Source organism: Phoca vitulina, unplaced genomic scaffold (assembly GCF_004348235.1).
Source record: "Phoca vitulina isolate PV1807 unplaced genomic scaffold, GSC_HSeal_1.0 scaffold70, whole genome shotgun sequence".
In the NCBI taxonomy this organism is placed as follows: Eukaryota; Metazoa; Chordata; class Mammalia; order Carnivora; family Phocidae; genus Phoca; species Phoca vitulina.
The window spans coordinates 2,605,486-2,630,703 of NW_022589773.1; the positions used below are offsets into that span (position 1 = coordinate 2,605,486).

A 25,218-nucleotide genomic window follows, 5' to 3' on the forward strand; every position below is an offset into this window, starting at 1 on the left:
GGGCTACCAATTACTGTCTCCACTGTGAGGGCACATGACAAGAGAAAGAGACTAGAAGAGAAGACTTGGAAAGTAAGTTGAGGCCAAGACCTAGATTAGGAGTTTGGGACATAAGGAAGTGAGATGGAGCCCTCAGTTGGTTTTGAGTAGTGATGGGGGAAGATGTGGCATTTTGGAAAGTGCTCTCCAGCTGCAGTGTGAGGGATGGACTGGAGGATGCAGGAGGAGGGGAGGCTCCAGGATATGGCCAAGGCAGCAGCTGTCTTAAGAGCTGGACGGACCTGGACCAGGGCAGTGGTCTTGCCCTTTCCAGCTAGCATTGGTCCAGCCACAGATGGTTCACTATTTGCAAAAGAGCAATGAGCTCTGGGTTTATAGACACAGCCCAGTCTCCTCCCATGTTCAGACCAAGTCAGAGACTTTTTGTAAAGGGGATAAAAAAAGGGAGTAGACACCAGGCCCCCTAATATCCTTCAATCATCACATTTCCCGACCTTTCTGGGTAAGTTGCTTAAGTCCTCCGTCTTTCTCTGCCTGTTTGCTAGAAACACCTGACATTTCCGGAGGGGAACTGAGAAAAACAGTTACTGTTAGAAGCTGTGAAATATTGCAGAATGCAAAGGGTTGTTTGTTGTTTGTTTGTGCCCATTACAGAAAGGGAGGCATTCCCCAAGATGGTTCTTATTCCTTGGGTTGAAAAAGCCCAAGGAAGAATAGTTAACTGCTAAGGGAGGGAGGGATGCCTCTTTTCATACCATTTTCAACTCAATCTAGACTTGATTCTTGCTAACGTCCAAATCTGAGAATGCTTGATGATGCAGAACCAACCTTCCCGCTCAAACCTTCTTAGTTAACAGTGATTCAGTTGGTTGGATTAACAGGTCAGCCCGCCACGCACACTTACCTTTGAAAGTACATTTTCTCCTATTATAATAATTTCAGAAACGATCTGAGAAATTGGCCCTCGTGGACAGGACTTTCATCTTCCCTCCCATCTGATCAATAGAATGCAGTTTTCCCAAGCAAAAGCCATATTTCTAAATCATTTAAAAGGAAACGAGTGGAAATTTCATTTTAAGCCAAATACCTTTTTTTTTCTTTTCCAGTCCATTCATTCTTCATGCTCTTTATTTTCCCCACCAGCATCTTTCACTTTCGTGTCTTAAGGAAGGAGTGTTCTCCTGTCCGAGTCTTTATAACATGGAGGCCTACAAGCAGTTATAAAGAGTGGGTTTAGATGATATATATTAAGAATGATAAATCATTTTCCAGCCTTCCATAACATTTTATTTTCTCTGGATCCTTATGTCTTTCTGACTCATGTACCTGGGCTGATTAATGCCCCATCACCCCCGTTACGCTTTAATCTGGGGCCCGTGTTTCATTCGCCTGCCGGTAGTGATAGCCAATAAATTAATCATGCAGCCACACACCCCTTGCCATGCAGGCTGCTGCCAGCATAAAACTGCCCATCACAAAGCAGGCAATTCTGAGCCTCCATTTAGCCGGTACCCTCAAGACTCACATTGTTCCGCAATTGGAGCCGCAAATGCTCATTTCTTCATAGGCATGGGCTGGGAAAATGAGGGAAGGCTAATTAATGCATTCAAGGGATCCTACTGAATCAGCAAGCCCCTTAAAGGCACAACAGACACAAACAGGCAGCTGCAGCCTTTCGGGATTCAAAACAGCAACAAAAGAGCTAGTTAAATATTTGAATAGCTAAAGTATATGTCTATTAATGCCCATGCAAATTGCTAACAGAGGCTGTCCTCCCATCTCCAGAGGAGTCAAAGTCATTGAAATCCCAAAGCCTTTCATCCTGTCAAACAGGCCATTGAAGAGCAGGACATTTACATCTCCATAACAGGCCTGTCCAACTTGAGCCAAGGGTAGGAGGGTAGTAACACTTGGGTGCGTGAAAGGACATTAGGGCACCCATTCACTCCGGCCTCTGGTGATGCAGGTCTGACTTGCTGACTGTGAAGACAAATGTTGGCCTATCCCAGTTTTCGTTTGATGTGTTACGGTTGCAAATGTCTTGAACAGTAAATATACCACTGGGGGAGTCAATACCAAGCTCTGGATCTGGCTTGATCCAAGGCCCAAACTCTAGGACCAGGATCCACCTTGTGGCTCTTATCCCTTGGATTGGCTTGACTTTGGAAACAAACTTTTCTCTCATGGTTATAGCCAAGATGACTTCTTCGATCCACTCCTGATGCTACATCGTTGCAGATGCCCATTCAGCAGGAAAGAGAACACAGCACTTACATCAACCATTGTACACGCATCCTAGGCTTGGTTTTGATCAGACTGCCCACCAGTTCTCCCTCCCTGTGGGCAGGGCTTGGAATTGCTGATGTGTTTTGCCTGAGCCATTGGTTCCATCTTGAATCACACTGGCTGCCTGGGGTGGTTGGATATCCAAATGAAAATCATTACCAGTTAAGGAAGAGGAAGCACATGCAGGATGGCAACTTCAACAGCAACAAGGATAAACAAAGCAAACAAACCAGGAATACTCTGCCCATGTCACTATAACAAAATATCACAGATTTGTTGGCTTAAACAACAGACGTTTATTTTCTCAGAGTTCTGGAGTGTAGAAGTCCAAGATCAAGGTGCAGCCAATAAAGTTCCTGGTGAGGCCCTCTTCCTGGCTTGCACATGGCCACCTGCTCACAGTGTCCTTACACGGCCTTTCCTCTGTGGCTCACAGAGAAAGCAAGCTCTGGGGTCTTTTCTTAAAAGGACACAAGCCCTGTAAGATTAGCACCCCACTTTTATGACCTCATTTAACCTTAATGACCTCCTTAAAAGCCCAAATACAGCCACATTAGGGATTCGGCCTTCAACACATGAATTTTGGGGGTACACCATTCACTCCAGAACACAAATGAAATCAATAATCCCCAGCTGTGCATCCCTAATCAATCCTGTTTAGGTGGGCCCTTAGCCATCAGGAGTCAACTTGTTTTTATGGATTTAAAGTCTGAGAGTAAATGTGCTTAGTTAGCTTCTAATCCATACAGTGAAGAATACCCAGCCATGTACCCAATCATTTTGGATCTATTAAATGACCACAGATGTAGGGACCTTCTTGCTTCCTCGAGATTAACATTTAGTTATGATTCTAGAACTATGAAAAAATGTGAGAATCACCAGAGAGGAGACCTTGTACCTTTTTGTAACTCAGCTTTTAGAAGTGAAAAATCATGAACTCCACAAATAAGAGAGGCCTGAGCCCATAGAATCAGACGCCTTGATATTTTTAACAATGGTAATGTGACCCAGCTTAATCACCCACATATTCCATCAGACCTGGTTCCAAATGATCTTTGACTATTCAAAATATATAATTTCCCCTCAAATAATGAAGATTTCCATAGTTGGTAGACTGTGTTAATTCCAAATAATTCCCTAAGACAAGCTCCGAAAATGTGACAAACAAGCAGTGTGTTTGGAACAAAGGCATGGCCTTCTACAGGGATTGCTTATGAGGTCACACCTCATTTCACAATATGAGTTACAATGAGTTTAAAACATTGTTTGACATTACTTTATCATTAACATTTATGCATTATGTATTTATGCTAAAGGGTACTTGTGTGGACGAATACTCTCTTACTCACCCATACTGGAGTCCTTTTATAAAACAAAACCCCCATATTTTTATAGATAGGACATGGATTGGGGGAGGGGAGTGTCCCATCCTTCACTGGGCCAGGAAGGACAGGTGAGCAATGCAGTGAGTGACCCAGTGAATAACCATGAACCTGTGTGATACCAAATTTGGCTCTTGATCGAAGCATGCAAAGGTGAGACGTTGGAATTCGTTCATTTATTCCTTCAGCAAATCTTTATGGAGCACCCAAGGTATATCATACGCTGTACTCGATGCTATAGATGGAGAGACAAGATACAAATATTTGTTGCGTATAAAGAACTTACAGTCTGGGGAGAGGTTACAAGTAAGTGGATAATTAAAATTCACAGTGAGATGAGCTGTGACAGGGAAAGAACAGTGTGTTTTGGAAATACAGAGGACAGTAGTCAACGGTGATGAATGTCCCTACTGTTGTCTAGCTCTTGCTGTACAACACAGTCTCTACTATATTTGGGGGGACATCTCATGCCCTATTTTTAAATCCTTCTAGTTGGACCCAATCAGCAGTGGAGCTATTTATTGACGTACCTACCATGTGTAAAGTGTCCTTCTTGACACTGTTGTAACTGTTCTGAGGCTCTTATGGAAGAGGGAGAAGAACTGAATAAGAAGATTTTTCAGCTCAGTGCTCGAAAGCTAATAGGAGAAATAAGATTGTATAAATAATTAATGCACTGGAGAATATGGTATTTATTGTGAGACAAACAACCTTAGTGTCAATGGGGGTATTTCTGATTTAGGGAATGAAGAAGTGGTTCCTGATCGAGTGACTTTTAAGGTGGATTTTGCTGGATGAATGGAGTTTAATGATCAAAAATGGAGCTTGCAGGTTACATTTCAGGCAGAAGAAAATGGCTGGCACAAAGACACAAAATTTGGAAGCAACCGCGGTTATTTTATTCTATTCTGCATTACAAACCCAGCATGTATCACACTGTCTTGCATCCATCAGGTGGTCAAAGAATAGTTTTCAAATGAATGAATGGATAAATAGGAAAATTCAAGAGATATTCATTTAAAGAATGCAAACTAACAGTTTATACTAGAATTTGGGGGGTCTTAAGGAGTGTCATAAGTGATAAAGCTGGGGCCTGGTCGTGGGGCCAGGACAAGGTTTTGAATGCCATCGAGGAGTTTGGACTTTCTTATTTCTTTACCTCTCTGTTTATATAATACCAGAGTCTCCCAGACACATCAGCTCACATGATGCTAAAGCAGTCCTGTCAGGTGAGCAGGGCAGTATTTTTGCTCTGAGGAGGGACTCTTGGAGAGACCCAGTCACTGTGGGGTGTCTGTCAGGAAATGGTGGGTCCAAGACTCAAACCCAAGTCTTGGAGTCCAAACCCAGTTCCTGTCCATACTGCATGGCCCCTCAGTTGTGGGGCCAGAACAACATTCTTCGGTGTTTGGGAGCAGCAGAAATGACAATATCAGAGCTGTTTCGTATGAGGTATAAAAGAAACAGAAAGAAGGGGGTTGGCAGCAAGGACCTCGATGACGAGAATATTGGAATAACATGGGGCAAGACTGAACTCTCATGACGACAGTGAGTGAAGACAGGCTAAGGTTTCTTTTGAACAGAGATAAAAGATTTAGGGATAATTCCACCTCTGCTGGCCCATGACCTACGCCGGTGTGTTTCTCAGTCTTAGCACCACTGATGTTTTAGGCCTTGAAGCCGTTACTGTAGGGGACCATCCTGTGCATGGCTGGCTGTTCGGCAGCCTCTCTGGCCTCTCCCTGTTAACATCAGTAGCACAAACCCCTCACCTGACCGCCCCCCACTGTGATGACCCCAAATGTCTCTAGACATTGCTGACCCTCCCCTGGGAGGCAAAATCATCCCCATATGACAACCACTGACCTAGCCAGTCAATTTGGATTCGTTTCCAGAAAAGCAGTGGATCTTAAAGAGTCATGGGGCATTCGGTGGGAATACACTGAAGAAAGAAATCCAGTTCCATCTTATAGGTTTGGGTTTCTTCCAACGGGCAGCTTGTGGCCCCCTCAGTGATACCAAGCTGGGGGTGCCCATACTTAATTCATGTGACCGATATTCTATCCTAAACAATGGGTTCTCACTTTGTTCTCTTTATGGTCATTTTATTCAGTTATTTGTATTCAGCACTCAGCTTTCTAAGTGTATATAATCCTATTATGTTCTATTCCATTATGGAAGCTTCCTAATAGAAGACGACACAGTAATAAAATTAAATAAACATCCCGGCTAGTGTATGGACCTTATCCATTTCCTGACCTTGGCTGGATTCGAGAGTGTGGAGGTGGGTGGGAGGATGGGAAGAGAGACAATGGGTCACTGAAAAGAAAGACAAAGGTGCCGAAGGATGACTTGACCAGGTCATCATGTTCCCAGATCAAAGGGAAGAATTTGAGTACAGTTAAAAGTGGAAAATATCTGGGCACTGGTGGCTCAGCCAGTTAATCCTTCAGCTCAGGTCATGATCTCAGGGTCCTGGGATCGAGGCCCGCATCAGATGCCCTGCTTGGCGGGGAGCCTGCTTCTCCCTCTCCCTCTGCCTGCCACTCCCCGTGCTTGTGCTCTCTCTCTGTCTGTCAAATAAATAAATAAAATCTTAAAAATAAAAAAAGAAGTAGAGAATATCCTACAGGGGAATCATGGTTAGAAATGACCCTGCCCTCTTTCTCCCTCCCAAATTCCATAATACAGCCACAAAAAAACGACTGCACAGTGCTTTGCATTAGGTATAGCAAGTGGTAGCTTAGAGGAACTAAAAGAAAAAAAAAAGAATTTGCATGTTATATACACATAAATATAAATCATGTAAGCTAAATATGAATATAACTATAAATACATAGCAGACACTGTGAAGGCATTTCCAAACGCATTTAATATGGCAGCAAACGTCGTGGACGGAGGAGTGGAGAGCATAGACCGCCTTCCTTTTGGCCTCACTTGGCGACTGGGCACAATTGACAGGTCTGAGCAAGTCAGCCAAGGTCTGAGTCATTGTTTTGGTTCTCCATGGAAACGAAAACTCATGGGAATTTGATAAAGTGTTTGCCAGCCTCTCTGAGTTTGTCATTCTCTTTGAGGGCCACTAATATCACTTCTAAGATGATGCCCTGATATTCAGCCAGTTTCCTTCCCAAACACTTGCTCTGAGTGCTTACCAACATTGCTCTGCAGAGAGAGGGGGGTTTGGGGTGAATCTCAGGCAGTCCTTTACCCAACAGTTAGACCACATTAACAGGGAAATTTGGCGTGTGTGCTACCAGACATCACCTGCCCTCCCTGAGGGGAGCTTGTGATCACTGGGAAAAAAAATGTGTATAGGGCATCTTGAGCTCTCCCTGGGATTGTCTTCTAGAAAGACAAAACTTTGATATAACTCTCTCATGTCTGTCAACTCTTATTGGTAAACAGACGTTGCCCCTGCCTTTCTCAAAGTTCCCAGCTTGGAAACTAATTATTAGGAGTTCCAGGTTCCATTTTTTTTTACCCGCCGAGGGAAGACTACGACCGCCTTTGTTAAAGAAAAAACCTTTAGAATTTGCAATAGATTAAAAACAAAAACAAAAACAAACAACAGTTTGTACAGTTTAATTGTGAATGACCAAGATGTGGACCAAGTTAATTTTCTTGGAAATATTCCACATGTTCTAAATGAAAGAGGGAAGTTGTTGGCTTTTTTTCCACCCCAAAGTTAAACGTTTGAAATATGGGATCAGGACATTTTGCCACATTCCTATCAAGTCTGGTTTCATCTGTTGCCACTTGAAGCTTCTGAACTTTAAGTCTGTAGGATTTAAAACTTTAGTCTGCTTTTATTTTTTTAATGCGGCGATAGAAGCTGACCAATTTTCCCTAATTAAAGTAGTATGTAATCTCCCATAAGTTTCCTGGCATATCACAAGTATTCAATAAGTACTGTTTTCTAAAATGGCTTTTGTACAGCCAGGCCCCTCTCTCAAGATGGGAATAGAGTGACCCAAAAGCATCTGAGCATTATTTAGCAGGAGAAAATCTAGGCCAGTTGACTGAGTGATTTTCTTTAAATTGCACATGATCTCACATTCCCAAAATACCCATGCTCAAGGAAGCTATATAAGGCCATGTGGCTCTCTGTTCTCAGTCGTATGTGCCTAATGATTAGTACTATAGACTGCTTGAGCTTGAATGGGCCTTCAATGCCTTTTCTCGACCTCTGTCTTCATCATGTAAGAAGCAGAGCCTATGAGGGGGAAGTGACTCACCCAAAGTCATACAGTTCCTTTCTTGCAGAGTTTAAGGAGAACACTCCCCCCCACCCCCGCGCTGACATCTAGTCCAGCATCTATATTCCACACTCATGCCTGGAGTGCTGGGTTCTCAGTATCACTCACCTTTATTTTATTTTTTTAATTTATTTATTTGTCAGAGAGAGCACAAGCAAGGGTAGCGGCAGGTAGAGGGGAGAAGCGGACTCCCCTCTGAGCAAGGAACCTGACTCAGGACTCGATCCCAGGACCCTGAGATCATGACCTGAGCTGAAGGCAGACACTTAACCAACTGAACCACCCAGGCGCCCCTCATTCACCTTTAAATACTGTCCTCAGTGAGGTTCCATTGGAGAGCCACGAATGAATGAGAAGGGTAGCAAATATATTTACAAAACACAGCTGTTGGTATGTTGAGTGTATAATTTGCATATTGGCATTTTCATTAGACTTGCTGAACTTATTATTATTATGCTTTTTAAAAAATGTTTTCATTTATTCGACACGTATTTCTCCAGGGTCTGTGCCAGGCACCAGAGATACTGCATAGACAGGATCCCTGTAGCAAATACTGTCAGTGTCCCACCCACACCCGCTCGGTGTCCGCTGTCTGCCCTTGCCCACAGCTTGCTGCTGTTAAGCGCCCACGACTCTTGCCTTGGCGCTTTATCCTAGCCAGAAGCCCTCAGCCAGGGGCAGATGGCAGCTGGAGGGTAAACGACCCAGCTTCCTCACCTTCTGGGTGGGGGCACTCGGAGGTGCATTGACCACTATCTCCCGGAGACCCCCAGGGATTTGAACTCCAGTTGCACACAGTGTGCCCCCTTGGATAAGACATCTGTTGCCAGCCTCCTTCCTGCCTGCACTGGAGTCCTTGGGTCAGAGTCTGCTTTGGGTGAAGCCTCGTCTAAGATAATCCCTGACTTCTGGTGAAAGCAGTGAGGTTGGGATCTGGCTGAGGATGCAGGGGTTGACCTGAAACCTGAAGGCTGAGCAGTGCTTAGGCAGGAAGAGAGCCCAGAAGAGGATTCGGGGAGGAGGCAAGAAAATGTGCAAAGTGAGCTGGGACAGGAAAGAGGTGAGAGTGGCGGCTTCACAGGGCATGGTTGAGGCCATGGCACTTGGGACTCCATAATGAGGATCAGAAGTCTGTACTAAACACAAGAAACCACTAGAGGTTAAGTGGGGGGGGATGCGGTCATCTGATTTCTACTTGAAAATAATTACTCTGGAAGCTCCATGGAAAAGAGATTGGGGGAGTCGAGGGTGGAGCAGGACGCAAGTTGGAAGTCCAGCTGAGAGATGGTGGATGGTTCTCAGCACCCACATTCAACTGTTGGCAAGGAACGTAATTAAATAGAACCTAAATGCAGAATACTATGCCTTCACATCTTTGTCTCGAAAACTATTTAGATTTCAGTGTTTCTCGGCATTTTACAGTGAGGAACCCTTTGAAAATCTACTGAAATCTGTGGATTTTTGCTCTAGAAAGATGCAAATATACATGGATACACAATGTTGAATTTGTGATGAAGGATGGGGAAGTCATGGAGACATTCATAACACCTCAAAATATATATATATATATTTTTTTCTTTGTCTACATGCATTAGTTAGCAAAGTCTCCCTACCATAGTAAATAAGTCCCAAAGTGGGTAATGGTTCTAACACAATAGTTTATTTCTCGATCTGGATGACAGTTGGAGGATCAACAGCTTCATTGGGTCTCAGGGAGAATAATTCGGTTTCTACATTGCCTATACTTGCAAAAACAACACTGGGTGAATTAGCAGAGAACTTCTCTGCTATCTTCATGTCATAACTTCCAAGTTTGCTATAAGCATTGTTTCCATTGTGGAGAAATAAGAGGGGAAACAGTGTGGAGTGTCATATGCAAAAGGTCTTAATGGGCTGGCCTGGAAGTGGTAGCCATCACTCTCTCACCTCCCTTGGCTACAATTTAATGGCATGACCACAGCCAACCTCAAGGAGGTATGGAACGTGTAGTCTAGCTGTGCGCCCAGATAAATATAGCTTTCAGAGGGCAATTAGCACTTGCAGCCATAATACACATATATATTTTTTACACTTGTCACACCGGAGGTTTCAATATTACCTCTCAAGAATGGTATGATAAGTCACTTCTGAGACTTGAAGGAAGGAAAGGGATGAAACCAATGAGGACTGGGCAGGAGGACCCTTTACGTGATGTCCAGAACCAGTTAACTAAAGGCAAACGCTCTCCCTAGCCGGTGCAGATGGGACTTAGACAAAGGTTGTGTCCTTAAGTGAAAAATTAAGATTAAATTGAAGTCGAATCTTGGCCCCAGATTCCACTATCCTGTGCCCCGAAGAGCTGGAATTCATTTGAAATAAACTCTTATTCACTCCGATTATGTGTCAGTTGGAAAGGGAGATGATCGTATTGTCAACAAAGTGATTCTTTGCATTCATTTCCCTCCCCTCCGAAGACCAGTCCTCCTGTTTCTTTGAGGTGACAGGCACTCAGCTACTCAATCCAGCACTTACTGTCTACTCTGGGCTCAACACTGGTTCACACTTTCCCTGGAGGGGAAAGGCAGCTCAGAGGCTCCTCATGTGTCCTTTAGGGAGTGGGTGTGGTGCCGGGAAGTTGGAGGTGAGGTACATTCTGTCAGTGAACCATATTTTCCCTTTTGCTCCCACTACGGTGTTAGAGATGCTTTTCTTGGGGGTGGAGGGTGGTGAGTCTTGCTTGAAGATACAAAGAAATTACGTTTGAAAACACAGCAAATTTTAATTTCTCCCAAGTTGAAAGGGAGGAAAGCTGATTTTTTTCTCCTAACATACTGAAACAATTTTTCTGAAACTTAGAAAAAGAAAAAAAAAATCCAGAACCTGCATTGTCTGGAGACCAGGACTGTTCTGATGATCATGTTTAGAGTCTGTGTGATTCAGCACCCACGGGGAGGATTGGGTTTCTTCCACCTTGCCCTTTTCACATTCCTGCCTGTGACTCTCTCGCCTGTATCCTAAATACTCCTTTCCATCCCCCTACTTTTCAGCTGTTTCCTTTGAGAGACATTGGAAAAGCAATCTTTATTACCATTTACTTTGACTCTCCTCTTAGAGTTATCAAGGTGTTAATGCATTATTTTTTTTTCTATGTTCTCCTTCTCTGGTCAAGGAAGATTGGACTTTCTTCAATAGGAGAAGGATTTAATTGGTTAATTTCATAATTTAGAGTCCTTGTCGGTCTTGATTGCAGAAAGAGGAGTTCCTTTAAGCTCACTGCAACTACATTTGCTTTTGAAGGGGCCCTTTATTTTGCAGTGAATAAAGTGTCTCTTATTAAGCAGCAAATAAAAGAATGCTTGGCAGGACTCTACTCCCAATGGGTGAAACATCACAGGAAATTGAGAAATTGTTTCTTTTTGGCCTTGTGGGAGAATTTTGCTGGTGAAATTTAGTATTAAGGTCTTAAGACTACTGCTTGAATCCATCAAGAGAGACCCATCGAACAAGGGACAGCTTCCGGGGGAGGAGGGGGGAGAGGACCAATGTGACCTTGCTATATCTGGTCTCTTATATTTTCCAAGAAATCTGGACAATGGCCAAGAAGATTCTATTCTCTCTTTCATAATAATTGTGTCACTGTTAAAGAGAACTTAGACATATTTTAGCAATTTAGGATTAGGTTTATCAAGAGTTAGCTGCAGTTGGATGCCCATTCGTTTGTGCCTACAAAAAAAAGAGGGGCTTTTATTTGCCCAGACAAGAAATGTGTCATAGGTACAGCATCCAGCTTGCGTTCTCCAGTTAGTAAGCTCTAGAACTTGGGCCTTAGACCTGTGTCCCAAGCTCCAGACCTGAGGTCCAAACACTGGATGTTTCTCCACAGAGATGCCTTATCTGGGATTTGTGCCCCACAGCCATGCTCTTAGGTTAGCCACTCAGCTGAGTTCTGAGTTCCTGGCAGACACTCCAGGCAGCAACATTATATGTCCTATTGTCCAAACCCCAAAACCATTTGTGTTCACCTCCCCTACTCCCCTCAACATGCCATCAGTTACCAAGTCCTGCCGATTCTCCTGAATAGGCCTATTGGCCATCTCCTGTCCCCGTGCCCCCTCCCCAGGACCTGGTTCAGGCCACAGCTCTCTCATGGCTTGACATCTTCTAGAAGCTTCCTTAATGGGTCTCCTGCCCTCCGTCTTTCCTTCTCACCATCCTGTTTCCATCCTACAGCCAAAATGAGTTTTCTACAATTCAGCTTGATCATGTTACTACTACTTGGCCCAAGGGTGTTTCCTTTTGTTTTGTTTAGAGCTTAGCTGAAATTTTCATTCTAAACCCCAAACTCCTGGCCTGGCCCTTGCTTCTGTTTTTCAGTTTCCTACCCTTTCCAGATGCCTCACCCCTTGAAACATACAGGGCTCCCCACTCTAGCTATAAGTGGACAGTGATAGTATCCCCCTCGGCTTTTCCCCATTCTTGGCTAATTGTAATCTGTTACCCAGAAGCCAGAGAACTCCCCCTTGACCACCTCCCCTAGATTGTGGATTACATGCTCTTCCTTTGAGTCCCCATGCACCCTGGACATACTTCTCAGAGAGCTGATCCTTAATTGTCAGCCCCCCTGAGGGCAGGTCCAAATGAGGGCAGCTCACTTATCTTTGAATTCTCTGCTATACCTGTGTTGAGCAAGGAAGAAAGGAAGAACTGAAATAAAACAAAAGCATTTGGGGAAGGGGTCTTAGAATTGTAATTTGGGGAGCACAGGTGCAGGTAGCAACCCCAACTGTGTCCCATTGAGGGGTACAAGCCAGGGGTCTTTATTCTGCAGATGGCAGAAGTATTAGGAAACATACACAAGTTGGTTTCCCAAAAGCTATGGTTGGAAGATGTAATGACATTTTACATCACTGGTTTTCTGAGTACATGATGTCAATTACTAGGAAAACATCTTTTGCAGAGTGTCCAGTTTTTATCCAGAATGCGGATTCAGCAGCCCTGTGTTATAACACTGTTGCGTGTTTCAATAGCTCAATATAGTTCCTGTTTCTAAAAGCAGGATGAAGTTTTAGTCTCCAAATGGAGTCTGTCGTGTTCAAAGGTTTTACACAGGTTCACACCTGTTGAATAAACAAGTGAGAATGAATGACTACATATCGTGCTTTTCTATATATAAAATTGAATCCTGACTGCAATGTTGTCAATCTTGGCTAATTTTGGCTAAGCATTTTGGAAGATCGGAAAGGCAACTGTGAAAGAAATGAAAAAAAACAGATTTGAGTCTGCTCAGTTACTACATGCTGTGACCTTTGCTCGGTCTGTCAGCCTCTGTGAGTCTTAGTTCCTTGCCAGTGAACAGAGGATGATATGTCAGAGGGTCTGGCTGAAGACGAAGGGAGAAGGGTCTTGTGTGGGGGAGGCACACAATGTCAGGACAGGTCAGAGGGGCTCTGACCCTCTTCATATCTGTGTTCCCCTTACACGCCCAACGCCAGCCTAGGAGACGTGGGGTATGAGGCATCCCGTGTGGCAAAGGTGGGAGGGAATATTTGCTATTTCTGTTCAGTTAGGTGGAGACGCACCGATGGCAGGATGGAAGTAGAAAATGGTTTCACCCTTTGATTTCCCACTGGGTGAAGTGTGAAAATACACTCCTACTATCTCACACACTGTTGTTAAAATTACGACCAGATATGGAGGGAACGCAGTTGAGTTACATGGGTTGGGTACCTTAACATTATCCATCCCTTTGGACTAACAAATTCCATTTCTTGGATTTATCTTGAAGGAATGACTTTTTGAAAGTGGGGGTGGATGTACCTAAGATGTGGACAGGTGGCCCTTTGCAGCCATGTTTATTATAATGATTGACAATTATCCGAAATGTACAGTCAGTGAGGGACTGCTAGGGCATCGTCCTTCAGTGGGTTCTCTGTAAGATAGGAACAATTTTGAAAAAAATGCTCAAGTGAGAAAGGCAGTCTTAAAAAATTCATTCTACTGTTTAATGAAAACTATGTAAATCAAACAAATATACAAAAAAACAAAACAAAATTGACCAGTAGGAAATACACTCCATTTTCAAAAGGATTCGTGGTAACTGAGAAAGCCATGGGCACAGCCCTGCCTTGCGAGACTGAAGACACAGTGAATGAGGGTCACTGTCTTCTGTGTAAAGGGATCTTTATTTGGCATTGGATAGAGGCCAGACCTTCATCCTGTCTTCTCAAACCTGGAAGAAAGCATTCAGAGGAATATCAATCAGAAGTAAAAACCGCCTTAGAGTTTGGCTCTAGAGCCAATGTTGTAGGCTACCGGAGGAAGAAAGCTAACTTATACTGGAAAAAAGAGTAATCATGATGACAACGACGCTATTTTTTAGCATGCAGAGAGTTTCGTATACATTGTTTCACTTAAATTCACTTAAATCTTCTACACAGCTTTGCATCTTCACCGCCCGCAAAAATCACTGTAGATCTGAAGATCTGAGAAACAGTTACTTAGTTGGGCTCCCTACGCTTTATCCGCTTTATCCGCCTCTTATCCAGGGATCTCCCCGCTGAGTAGAGTTCACTTTGAACCCAGTGGAAATTTCGTAGAGGGGAACAGTCAGGCCCAGGAAACAAATAGGCATTTCACTGTGGCTTTATTCCCCAGAGGACCTCCAGCCATTTGTCAGATCTTTATTTACATGTGCTTAGTGGAGTTTTGTGTTACTAGAAGCACAGAGCCTTTGTGAACTGCCAGTCGCCACACAGCAAGTCAGTGGTAGAATCCGTGTAGAATTAAGATCCCCTTTTTTTGCTTCCTGAATCCCCATCCAGCCCAAATGTCCGTTCTCCCACAGGATTACATGTTCCTTTTTTTACTGTCTCCGCTTCGCAAAAGATCTGTTTTCTCTTATTATCTTCCCACATGGCTGCAGTTGAGAACCGTAGTGCATTTGTCAAATGCGTTGTGTATTTTCACCCCTAGAGCTTAGTTAGATGATTCGATACTCAGGAAGAAGAAAGTAAGAAAGAAAGAAAACCGCTCAGAGCCATTAACTCTGGGTTTTGGCCATTTTTCTCAAAGACAGGCTACTGTATCTTATCTGAGTCAAACGTCATGCTCTCAGGATGAGAAATAAATCTTTACACAAAAATTCAAGCATTAGTTTCCAGGTGTTTGAGAGGAAGCTTTTGTCCCCAGTGGAGCTTTTTCAGAGAGTTTGTTATTTCACTAAGGACACTGCTGAATATCCTTGGTTTACGCTTCTCTTTCGAAGTTTATTTTATGTTTTGTTGTGGTTTTCAGATTTCTCATGGTTTGGATTTGGGAAAGTAAAATCAAGACAAGGTGTTGGTAAGTAGTTACTCACTCCTTCTTTGGATAAGTAACGAGTTTGTGTTGCTTGATTCGGATGAAACTCCTTAGCCCCTCTCCACACTTGTTGGCCCCTTGATTAATTTTCTGTGTTCCTTGTTTCTGATTTGCTGAAGAAAGAGGACTAGGATTTTTCCAGAAAAGGTGTTACTTTCACTAACTGTGTTCAGTAAATGGTTTTATATTTTTGAAGTTGACGTGTTTTTATCCTAAGAGGAATGCCAAACGTTATTCCAGGTCTAGGTATTTGCTGGGCTTTTAAGAAGGTTCAGGAAATAAAATGCAATGGCACCAAAATTCCATGTACAGCTAAGGGGGCTTCACGTCAAGTCTGGACAAGTGGGGATCTTAGCTTCTTCCATTGGCCAAGATGTAATACATTTCTGAATTGGTAAATCAGCTGTTCATTTGTGACTATTTCTCTTTCAAAACAAGACTAACGTCCAGACGCTCTGATTTGTACTTGATTGCATTCTACTCCTTGCATTCAGACTGTGTGCTGACAATTGAAAAGCAGTTTGTAGCTTACCAAATGAGTGCACATAATGTAGCTCATCACTGGGATTGAAATCAGGTGTGATCTCCCGGGACCTCCAATTTATTCAGCACGTTCTGTGGGTACAGTGACAATGAACAGGAATTCATTAGAAAGCACAAAAAGACAAACTGTCTTACATCCTGCATGTGTGTTTCCAAGATCTGGCCACCCTGGGCGTCTGTTGGTTGGTACATATTTTGGTAGCAAGGTCGGCTATAGGTAAAACTGCAAAGTACAGGAAATGTACCAGTGTCATGGAGTTTTCGGGTCCTGAGCCATCCGCCCCATTTGTGTTCATCCCCTCTGTGCAAGAAACTCTGTTTCCTTTTCTTTTTTGAGCCTGATATCAGTAACTGACCCTTAAGTAGCCCCATGAATTCCAAGGTAAAAGCTCTTAACTAGCAAAGTGAAAATAGACACGTGGCCAAATTGGAACTTTTAAACTCAACCAGCTCAGGATTTGTTGGCGACTCCCCCAGGGGTACATTTCAGATACATAGTCACTTCGCCAAGATACCAGAGAGTGCCCTGCTGGGAAATCCTAACGGTGCCCTGTGTTAAGGCTTTGCGTTCTGTATGTGTGTGTGTGGGGGGGGGGCAGGAGGCCAAAGGAGCGGGGTGATAAACTCTCCTAAAACAGCACGGTGAGGTGGGGTCTTCTCTCCACTAAACAGAAGATCACTGTAACCACATAATCATTTTCCAGGCCAGTTTTCCCTGCTGAGAGGTGTGCGTTCTTGGAGAACTTCAAAAACAGGGCTTCACCCTCTTAGGCCCCAGCAGAGAGAATTCTTCTTCAGAATTGTGCTTTGAGCCACAGTCCATCAGAGGCTCTGCTGCTTTAAAATGGAGGCTTTATTATCATTCGGGTCCGGGGAGGCCAACAGGTCAGAGAAGGACTGCCATGGAAAAGATAATGTTCCTATCTCACCTTCCTGAGGGCAGCCACAGCCCAGTGGGGGGACTCCCGGGGGAGCCCCGGGGTCGGGCAGGAGGCAGGGGGAGTGAGGGGGGAACGCTGGGCAGGAGTTTTTATGGCGGTTTCCATGTGAAGGACCAGGCGAGGCAGGGTGAGCCGGTTTAGGATCGGCTGGTTTGAGTAACTTGGGCAGGCTCTGGGGCACACGGCTGTCCTCAGTTGCCTGGTGCCTGGCTCTGGGGTGACAGGACAGGTGGCTAGTGGCCCGGAATAGGACCGCCTGATAAGGTGGTGCAGACTCCAGATCGGTTGGCTTGTATATGAAAGGTCTGCTCTCAGGCAAGTTCTTTACCATCTCTAGGAACTGGCTATCTCTGGGAGGGGCAGTTCCTTCAAGGTCAGCGAGGCCCTGGATGTTGAAGTATCAGAATACAGAATATAAAAGACATGGTTAATACAGCTGCTCAAGACCCATAGTCTCTCCCCTCACCTTAAAGACATCGTTGGTCTTGAGAGAAGGAAACTCTTTTCCTGGATGACCTTCAGCAATTCTTATCGTGGGAAAACAAGCGTGAGGCTTAGAAATGTCTGTAAGTCTTGGGGGCGCCTGGGTGGTGCATTCGGTTGAGAATCCGACCCTTGGTTTCAGCTCAGGTTGTGTTCTCAGGGCTTTGAGATCGAGTCCCGCATGGGGCTCCATGCTCGCCGCGGGGTCTGCTCAAGGTTCCCTCTCCCCTTTCTCTCCCTCTGCCCCCCCACTACTTGCTCTCTCTCTAAAATAAATAAATCTTAAAAAAAAAAAGTCTGTAAGTCAGATGTGCCGAACACATTACCAAGCAGCTCTATTGAAAGAAAAATGCCTCTTTGCACCAGAGACATATTAAAATAAAAACGGGCTAAAAATGTTTCCAGGCATAGCTCATATTTGTCAGCTCAGTAATTAGAACTCTCCGCACCCCAAACCGAGAAAGTTGCACATACCCAGCAATTTAAAACTTTTTATTAATATTAGAAGACGTTTTTTTCAAACCCTCATATGAATTTCTTATAACACGCTGTGATGTGCCCCTGACTCTTCTTCTGTCTGTCTTTTTGTGGTGTCTCCCCAAGCTGGTGCACAGACACACAATGACACATCCCGTGATAGGCACAGACAGCCTGCTGTCAAATTATATAGACATTCATTGTCCCTGCTGAGAGCTTCTCCCCCTTCCCAACTTTGCTGTGCTCCATTAGATCAAAATGTTCGTAGAAAAATGGGCTGAATCCCTGCAACCTTGCCAGCTGTATCAGTCTTCCAGGATTTAGAACACCGATGCTGAAGGAAACAGCCCTCGAATTAATATTCCTCCTGATAAGCTGTTGAGCTTTACATGTTGCTCAGAGTTGTCAACAGTGACCTTCTGGCAAAGTGCAAAGGCATTTGAGGAATGACCTCTGGTGCTTTATACCACCTTTATGCTTAACTTCGTACCCCCCCCCCCCCGCAAAAAAAAAACCAGAGAGCCCAATCCCTTGGGCTTTGTTAACCTCAGAGTTGGGGGTTTTACTCCAAGAAACCAAGGGAAGGAAAGAGTGTCCTTTGGTGGAGGAAGAAAAGCAAAGAACAAGCCTCTTGCTGTAGTTCTGTAAGTAAGGGCCTGAATTCCTGGAGGAATCTCAGCATTGTCTTCTGGATATCAGCTTCCTCCAAAATGATTAAATGCTAGAGGAATGTTCATAGCCTGACCTGGGCCAGGGGAGAGTCACAGAAGAAAGCAACTGGGATCAGTGCGTTCTAATGATTACAAGGGCTCCCGAAGCAAATATCGCTGGCCTTCTGACAACATGTGGAATACTCGAACATGACAGCTCCCGCACTTCGGGGGGGGTAAACGCTGAGAAATGTGCGACCTTGATTGCACCCCCCTCGGGGAGCGCAGGCAGTAGCGTGCTTTGGTAACCTGGAAGGGGGGGGCGGGGAGACAGCTGCACCAGGAACACAGCGAGGGGGCCGGTGGTGGGAAGGTTTTATTGGCAAGATGCAGAAACCCTAACATAACACATTTCCATTTTCCATCTCTGGGTTTAAGCTCTGGGTGATCTAGGCCTGTCAGGAAGCAAATCATAAAACAGGGATGGTTAAGGATATTGGAAAGAACTTGTCTTTATAGCTGTTCTTGGCAGAATTTCCACTCTTTACTAATGCCGGTGAGCTAGGCACAGGATGAGCACAACCAGCGAGCTTGCTTTTGCTCTGAGTATTCTGCAGATTCTAAATTGGCTGTGTGAGGACTTGTTTGCAGAATTAAGCCAGAGTGTATCATTAAAGGCGACTGAAATGCACATCCCCTTGAGAAGGCGCTTTAAAAAATTACCTATAATAGCACTTGGCTGCCTCCTGCGTAGTTTGTTTAAGATTCAGCTAGCTGGGGAATGTCCAATTGTTATCACTGCAAACTGTGATAATCCCCTTCTGGGGCGGAGCGGGGGGGAATGCATCTTGGAGGTCGGGGGACGGATTACCAGTATCTTTCATAGGGGGCTGCAAAATGTATGGCACAATGACTTTTGTTTTTAGAATTGCCATGCCTCTCATTGAAATCGTTAATTAACTGAGAGGGCAAGGGCAGGGAAAGGATGGAGGTTTGGAAGTATGTATTCTGGGTGAGTGAATGAAAGCACAATCCCTTGCTCAGCAGGTAGCAATTCAGGCTTTTCTTCCCCTGGTACGCGGTTGCCTTGACTGATACTTGATTCTGTCTTTTGCTTTTCCTCCTTACCTTTCCCTCCTCTGTTTCTCTTGGCTTGTGCAAGCGGGTGTGGCCAGCAGTCCATTTCCGTGGGGCCCTGCAGCCGTTTAGCAAACTGCAGAAACACGTGTAATACATGTCTAGCGGGTTTGTATAGAGTGTGTATCATGAGCCAGCGAGACCTTAATTGTTTTGAAGCTTTCACATAGACCTTTGTCATTGTGCATCTGGTTTTGTTTGCAGACAGGATGGGTTTAGTGGTCAATAGATAAATTGTTTAGACAAGACACAGTAGACCCTGTTTATGGGCATATACGTTCTTAGACTCGAGACTAGAAAGTTTAGGTCTTGTGTGAAAAATGCTACGGTTATTGCGTTAGTATAAAGACATCCATGGAATGATCTACAAATAAGATTAGGGCTAAAGGCAAAGCAGGTAACTTTGCATGGGCTCGATCCATTATCGTCATGAAAGTATTTTGTAGGCAAGAGTGGTGTTGCTGCTATCAAGGTATGCAGAAAGACAAACATAGTAATAGGACCACCCAAAGAAATTTTAGTCCACCTGTTGTAAGTTTATTTAGTAATATCTAATAGTAATTCATACTCATGAACACTTTTAAATTTATAATATACTTCTCTATCATGAGTCTCATAAAATAACAAGCAGATATTCTTTTGCACATTTTACAAATTTAAGTGGGTGTAGAGGTACAAAAAAAAAGGTAAGTGACTTGTCCAAAGAGTGGAGAGAAGCACTCAGATCTTTGAACTGCTAGTACACCTTTCAGTATATGGTGGCACAGGAATCCTGCATTCATGCTGCGACTTTCAATGAGCGAGTGTTCTAAAGATGTTCAGAGAACAGAGAGCAAAGCGGCATATTAACTTACCGGAGAAGGAAATCAAGACATTGGAACCTTCACACATTGCTAGTGGGAATAGAAAATGGTGCAGCCACTTTGGAAAACAGTTTGGCAGTTGCTCAAAATGTTAAGCAGAGAGCTACCACATGACCTGGCAGTTCTGCCCAGGAGAAATGAAAACGTATGTCCACGCAAAAACTTGTACACAGAGGTTCATAGCAGCATTATTCACAACAGTGAAAATGTGGAAACACCCAAATGTCCCTCAGTGGATGAATGGATCCACAGAATGTAGCATATCCATACCATGGAATGTTATTTGGCAACAAAAAGGAATAAAGTAATGACACATGCTACAACGTGAATGAAACTTACAAGTGTGCTAAGTGAAAGTGGCCTGTTCCAAAAGATCACATATTATATGATTGCATTTATATGAAATGTCCAGAATGAATCCATAGAGACAGAAAAGAAATCCATAGAGACAGAAAGTAAGTTCGCAGATGCCTGGGGCTGGGAGTGGGGAGCCTGGGGAAGCTAATTGGAATGATCAAAATGTCCTAAAATCACATTATAGTGATAGCTGCACAACTTTCTGAATATACTGAAAACCACTGAGCTGTACACTTTAAATGGGTGAACTTTAGGTATGTGAATTATAGCTCAACGAGGGCATTAAAAAATTACAGGAGAATATGTATTTTTTTCCAAATCCAGGCCCAGCTTCAGTTATCAGCAATGATGATGACTCTGCCAGCCCACTCCACCACATCTCCAATGGGAGTAACACCCCATCATCCTCAGAGGGCGGCCCCGATGCTGTCATTATTGGAATGACCAAGATCCCTGTCATTGAAAATCCCCAGTACTTTGGCATCACCAACAGTCAGCTCAAGCCAGACACATGTAAGTACAGCTGTTTATACTTACTGGCCTATGTGCTGCAGAGCGGTATCAATCAGCGTGTTTATCAGAGTGCCTGATGAGGATGACTGAGGGGAGGGGGCAGTGAAATGTCTGAGGATTCTTGGGGCTTTGGGCCTATGGGACAGATCCTTTAGTTTGCTGCTTATGGAATTCTCAGGGTGTGTGTCCTGCTGGGCTTGGAACTGTGGGCAGATATGGACTTCTCTTGGGATCCATTTTCCAAAACCATTTATCACCATGAAGTTGGAATCGAGGCATGCTTATCTTGAAAAAGATAGAGACAGAAACCAGAAGTATCATTAGACTGCATATTCATCAGTTACAAAAGACAGACAATTGGTGGGTTTTAAATTTGATTTATTGAAAGTCATTAAAATATACAGTGCTGGTAGTTAGCAAGGTTCTGTGTTGCACACAGGTGGTATCAATTTGGTGAGATCTGTGTTCTCTGTTCAGTCCCTGTTCCCAGTAGGAGACTTGTTATCATGCCGCAGTAACAAAGAGATACCAGAACAGATGATGTGCATATTAAGTGCAATGACCTATACTACTCAGAACCAAATTAACCTATTAGCCTCTGTTGAGAAACTTGGGATTTCTCTCAGAGACTCTTATCCTATCTTCAAATATAAAAAATGGAGCATAGCCTTATGGAGAACAAAAAATAAAACCACAGTGGACAAACAGCTTATGCCATTGGAACGACAGGCCTTTCTTCATACATGAATAAGGGGCCATGAGGGCTAGAACATCCGGTGGCCTAGATCTCAGGGGTCCACCTGACACTGATGAATGGGCATCTTCTCTCTATTTGGCATATTCTTACTCCATCTTAAGTACTGTTCTCCTGCCTTGCCTCAGAGATAAGGTAGGAAATTGCAAAGTCAGATTTTGGGGACTAACTTTCCACTAAGAACTCTCACGGGATAAAGGGGATTAGCAATGAGTATCTTTTCGTATATAAGGAAACGCCTGTAATTTTCTCCTATTCATTCAAATTTACCCCAAGGTATGGTGAATATTGAACTTGAATGTAATCATTAGGAAGAACAGGATTATGAGCTTGTAATGTGTGAGACAGGACCCCACCATAGATTTCAGTTGAATATGCACTATGACAAGATAAATAGAATCCCATATATGAGGAATATTGAGCTCCTTGAAATAAAAAGCTATTGTTTGAAATCAAGGTATTATTAATCCTAATATTGTCTGTTATGGTGTGAACAAGATGCATGGGGGCACTGCTTAAAATGTGCATTCTTTGCAGAGATAAGCATCCTCTTTGAAATACCCTACATGCCTAACAGTCAAATATTGAATAAGGCAAAGCAGGGTCCTATGATGGGAGAATCTGTCATCATTTTGATTGTGCTTTCTAGAAAGAGAGTCTTTTGACACCCCCGTCACCATCGGTACCAGGCTGTGTGATATACTTCAGCTAGCCTGAGGCTGTATTATAATTAAGGTTGAAAAAATCAACCTGTCCTCAAAAGTTTGTTCTCCTTTGTTGATGGGGAAATATAAAGCTCACTAACCAAGTAGATAGCATCAGCCCAACACATCCAATAAGAGAAACTGAACCAATGAACAAGAAAGCAAACCAACAAATGAGAACCAAAAAGAAGGTGGAGTATGTGGCCTCTGAGTCTGTAGCTCTATCTGGAAGTGCTTTTGGCCCTTAGACGTCTCACAGAAACTTTCTCAAGGTGCTTTCCTTAATCTAGAGTCCATGGAGATTTTTGCAAAGGTTTTTATTTACACATTTTGTTTTTTTTGGAGGAGTTGTGTTTTTGTGGCTCGGCCACTCTATGCCACCGCTCTTTAGAAGGCGTGGGAAGCAAGTTTAGGAGACTTGTAGCCTCCCCTCAGTTTCTGTCCTCTCCCAGAGGGTTCTAGACCACTGATTCTCCATTTAGCTATCCCTTCCTTATAAAGTCTTGTGGGACCCTTCTACCCAGTGGTCCTTACCCGGCTCGGTGTTCTCAGGCATTCACAGCATCTTACATCAGAAGAAGTTTTCTTTCTTCCAGGCCTCAAGCCATATGCTCTTTCATAATTTTAAGAACACTTCACATCATGCATTGTCCATGAATCTTTTTCAAATAAATGGGAATGAAGAAGCAGTTTACTTGTTTCCTTCTCTTCATTCTTTCTTAAATGTCATTCTTTATCCCATATTTTTTTTTCCTTTATCTTTAATGTATCTGTTGCCTCTTGTTAAGTCCTGAGTCTGACCACTCTCATGTATGTGTTTCTGTAGTCTTGTTTAAGTTAGACTGTAAGCTCCTAGAGAGCAGGAACTGTATCCGTTGAACTATTCCTTCATAGCAAAGGACATGATGTACCTTTGCTCTTGGCCAGATATTGACCAGATGTGGCTATGTATTACTGAAATATTAATTACCAACAGACTTATAACAAGTAAAGATGAACCATAGCCCTTTTCATTGGCTCTCCTCCTATTAACCTTGCCTACACAGTAGTTTATTTGTTAGACATATTTTTAACAATATATTAGCCAACTTAACCAGATTTAGATAACAATTTAGCAGAAAAAAAGCTTTTGACCCCCCCCAAAAAAACAACCCTTTCTTTGAACATTCTAATTGCAGTCATCCAGAAATTAAAATATTTAAAAATACATAGATCTGACATACAAAGATTTGTTGCTATAGACCCATGAAATTTTGGGAGTTTAGTATTCAATCAAGCGATTCCCTTTGAATATTTTTACAAACTAACCTTCAAAGAACCTCTAAAGAAGGCATCTTCCAAGAAGTTGGATATGTTGCATTTGAAAAACAAATTTAAGAAGATCTCGGGGGGCGCCTGGGTGGCTCAGCCATTAAGCGTCTGCCTTCGGCTCAGGTCATGATCCCAGGGTCCTGGGATCAAGCCCCGCATCGGGCTCCCTGCTCGGCGGGAAGCCTGCTTCTCCCTCTCCCACTCCCCCTGCTTGTGTTCCTTCTCTCGCTGTGTCTCTCTCTGTCAAATAAATAAAATCTTTAAAAAAAAAAAAAAGAAAAAAAAAAAGATCTCGGAAAAATTTTAGGACTTTTACCATATACTTAAAACAAAATACCCCATGGATAAGACACCACCAACCTTTGGACTCCATTAGAGGCATGGGCCACAAACCAGCATATTTACTTCTTTTTTCCTTAATCTACATCCTATTCAAAGATGTTGGCTTTAGAACAGATATGTGATCTTACAAGGAATGGCCCCATCTCATTTCACTGAATTGTAAGAACCTAATATAGAAGGTAAATTTCAATTCATTAAATATTTATTGACTACCCACAACACTTTTACAATGCTAAAGAACGCAGAGATTTGGTGAGGATGGTAGCATGTTCTATACTGTCAGGGAACCTTGTTGGGAACACCAGTGGTTATAGATATAATCATATAATCACAGCATGCCCTGATAGAATGGCTCAGAGCAAGTGTCCTAACCCCTAATTACCTATAGGATTAGGCAGGTCATATGAGAAGTAGGCTGGGTCAGAAAGATGATGTGGCATTGTGAAGGCCTTCCCAGAACATTGGCCTGCTATTACCAGATCCTCTCAGTTTTCCAGCAAGAACAGCGTTTATTATTTTTATATGAATTCCCTCAGATTTAAAACACTGGGTGGAATCAATACATTTTATCAGTATGAGTCAGAGTTGGTCCACAGTCCACCATCTGTTTGTGACCCCTGAGTTAGACCTTAAAGATCAATTAATACACCTTATTTTACAAACAACCCTCAGAAGTGGCTTGTCCAAAATGACACAGTCTCCATGCTTGTATAGCTTTGCTTTAAAAACAAAACAACAAACGAACAAATGAACAGGATCAAACCAGATTGCTTTAAATGATGTGTAAGATCACTTAAGCGAAAGATGATGATCAATTATATCCCCTGAAGTACTTTTTTCACTCTCAGGAGCTATGTGAGTGGATTCATTTAAAGAGT

At 43.3% G+C, this 25,218-nt stretch overlaps 1 protein-coding gene across 4 annotated transcripts in view; it reads left to right on the forward strand.

Moving 5' to 3' along the window:
• Nucleotides 1-25,218, forward strand: part of NTRK2 (neurotrophic receptor tyrosine kinase 2) — a 321,711-nt gene that overhangs the window by 158,248 nt on the left and 138,245 nt on the right. For 2 of the 4 annotated variants that reach the window (XM_032392947.1, XM_032392949.1), the window contains exons 12-13: nt 15,200-15,247; nt 21,041-21,229. In XM_032392947.1, coding sequence (XP_032248838.1) covers nt 15,200-15,247; nt 21,041-21,229 — 237 coding nt within the window. The remainder of the gene's footprint in view (nt 1-15,199; nt 15,248-21,040; nt 21,230-25,218) is intronic. The other 2 variants (XM_032392948.1, XM_032392950.1) reach the window with 1 other exon arrangement.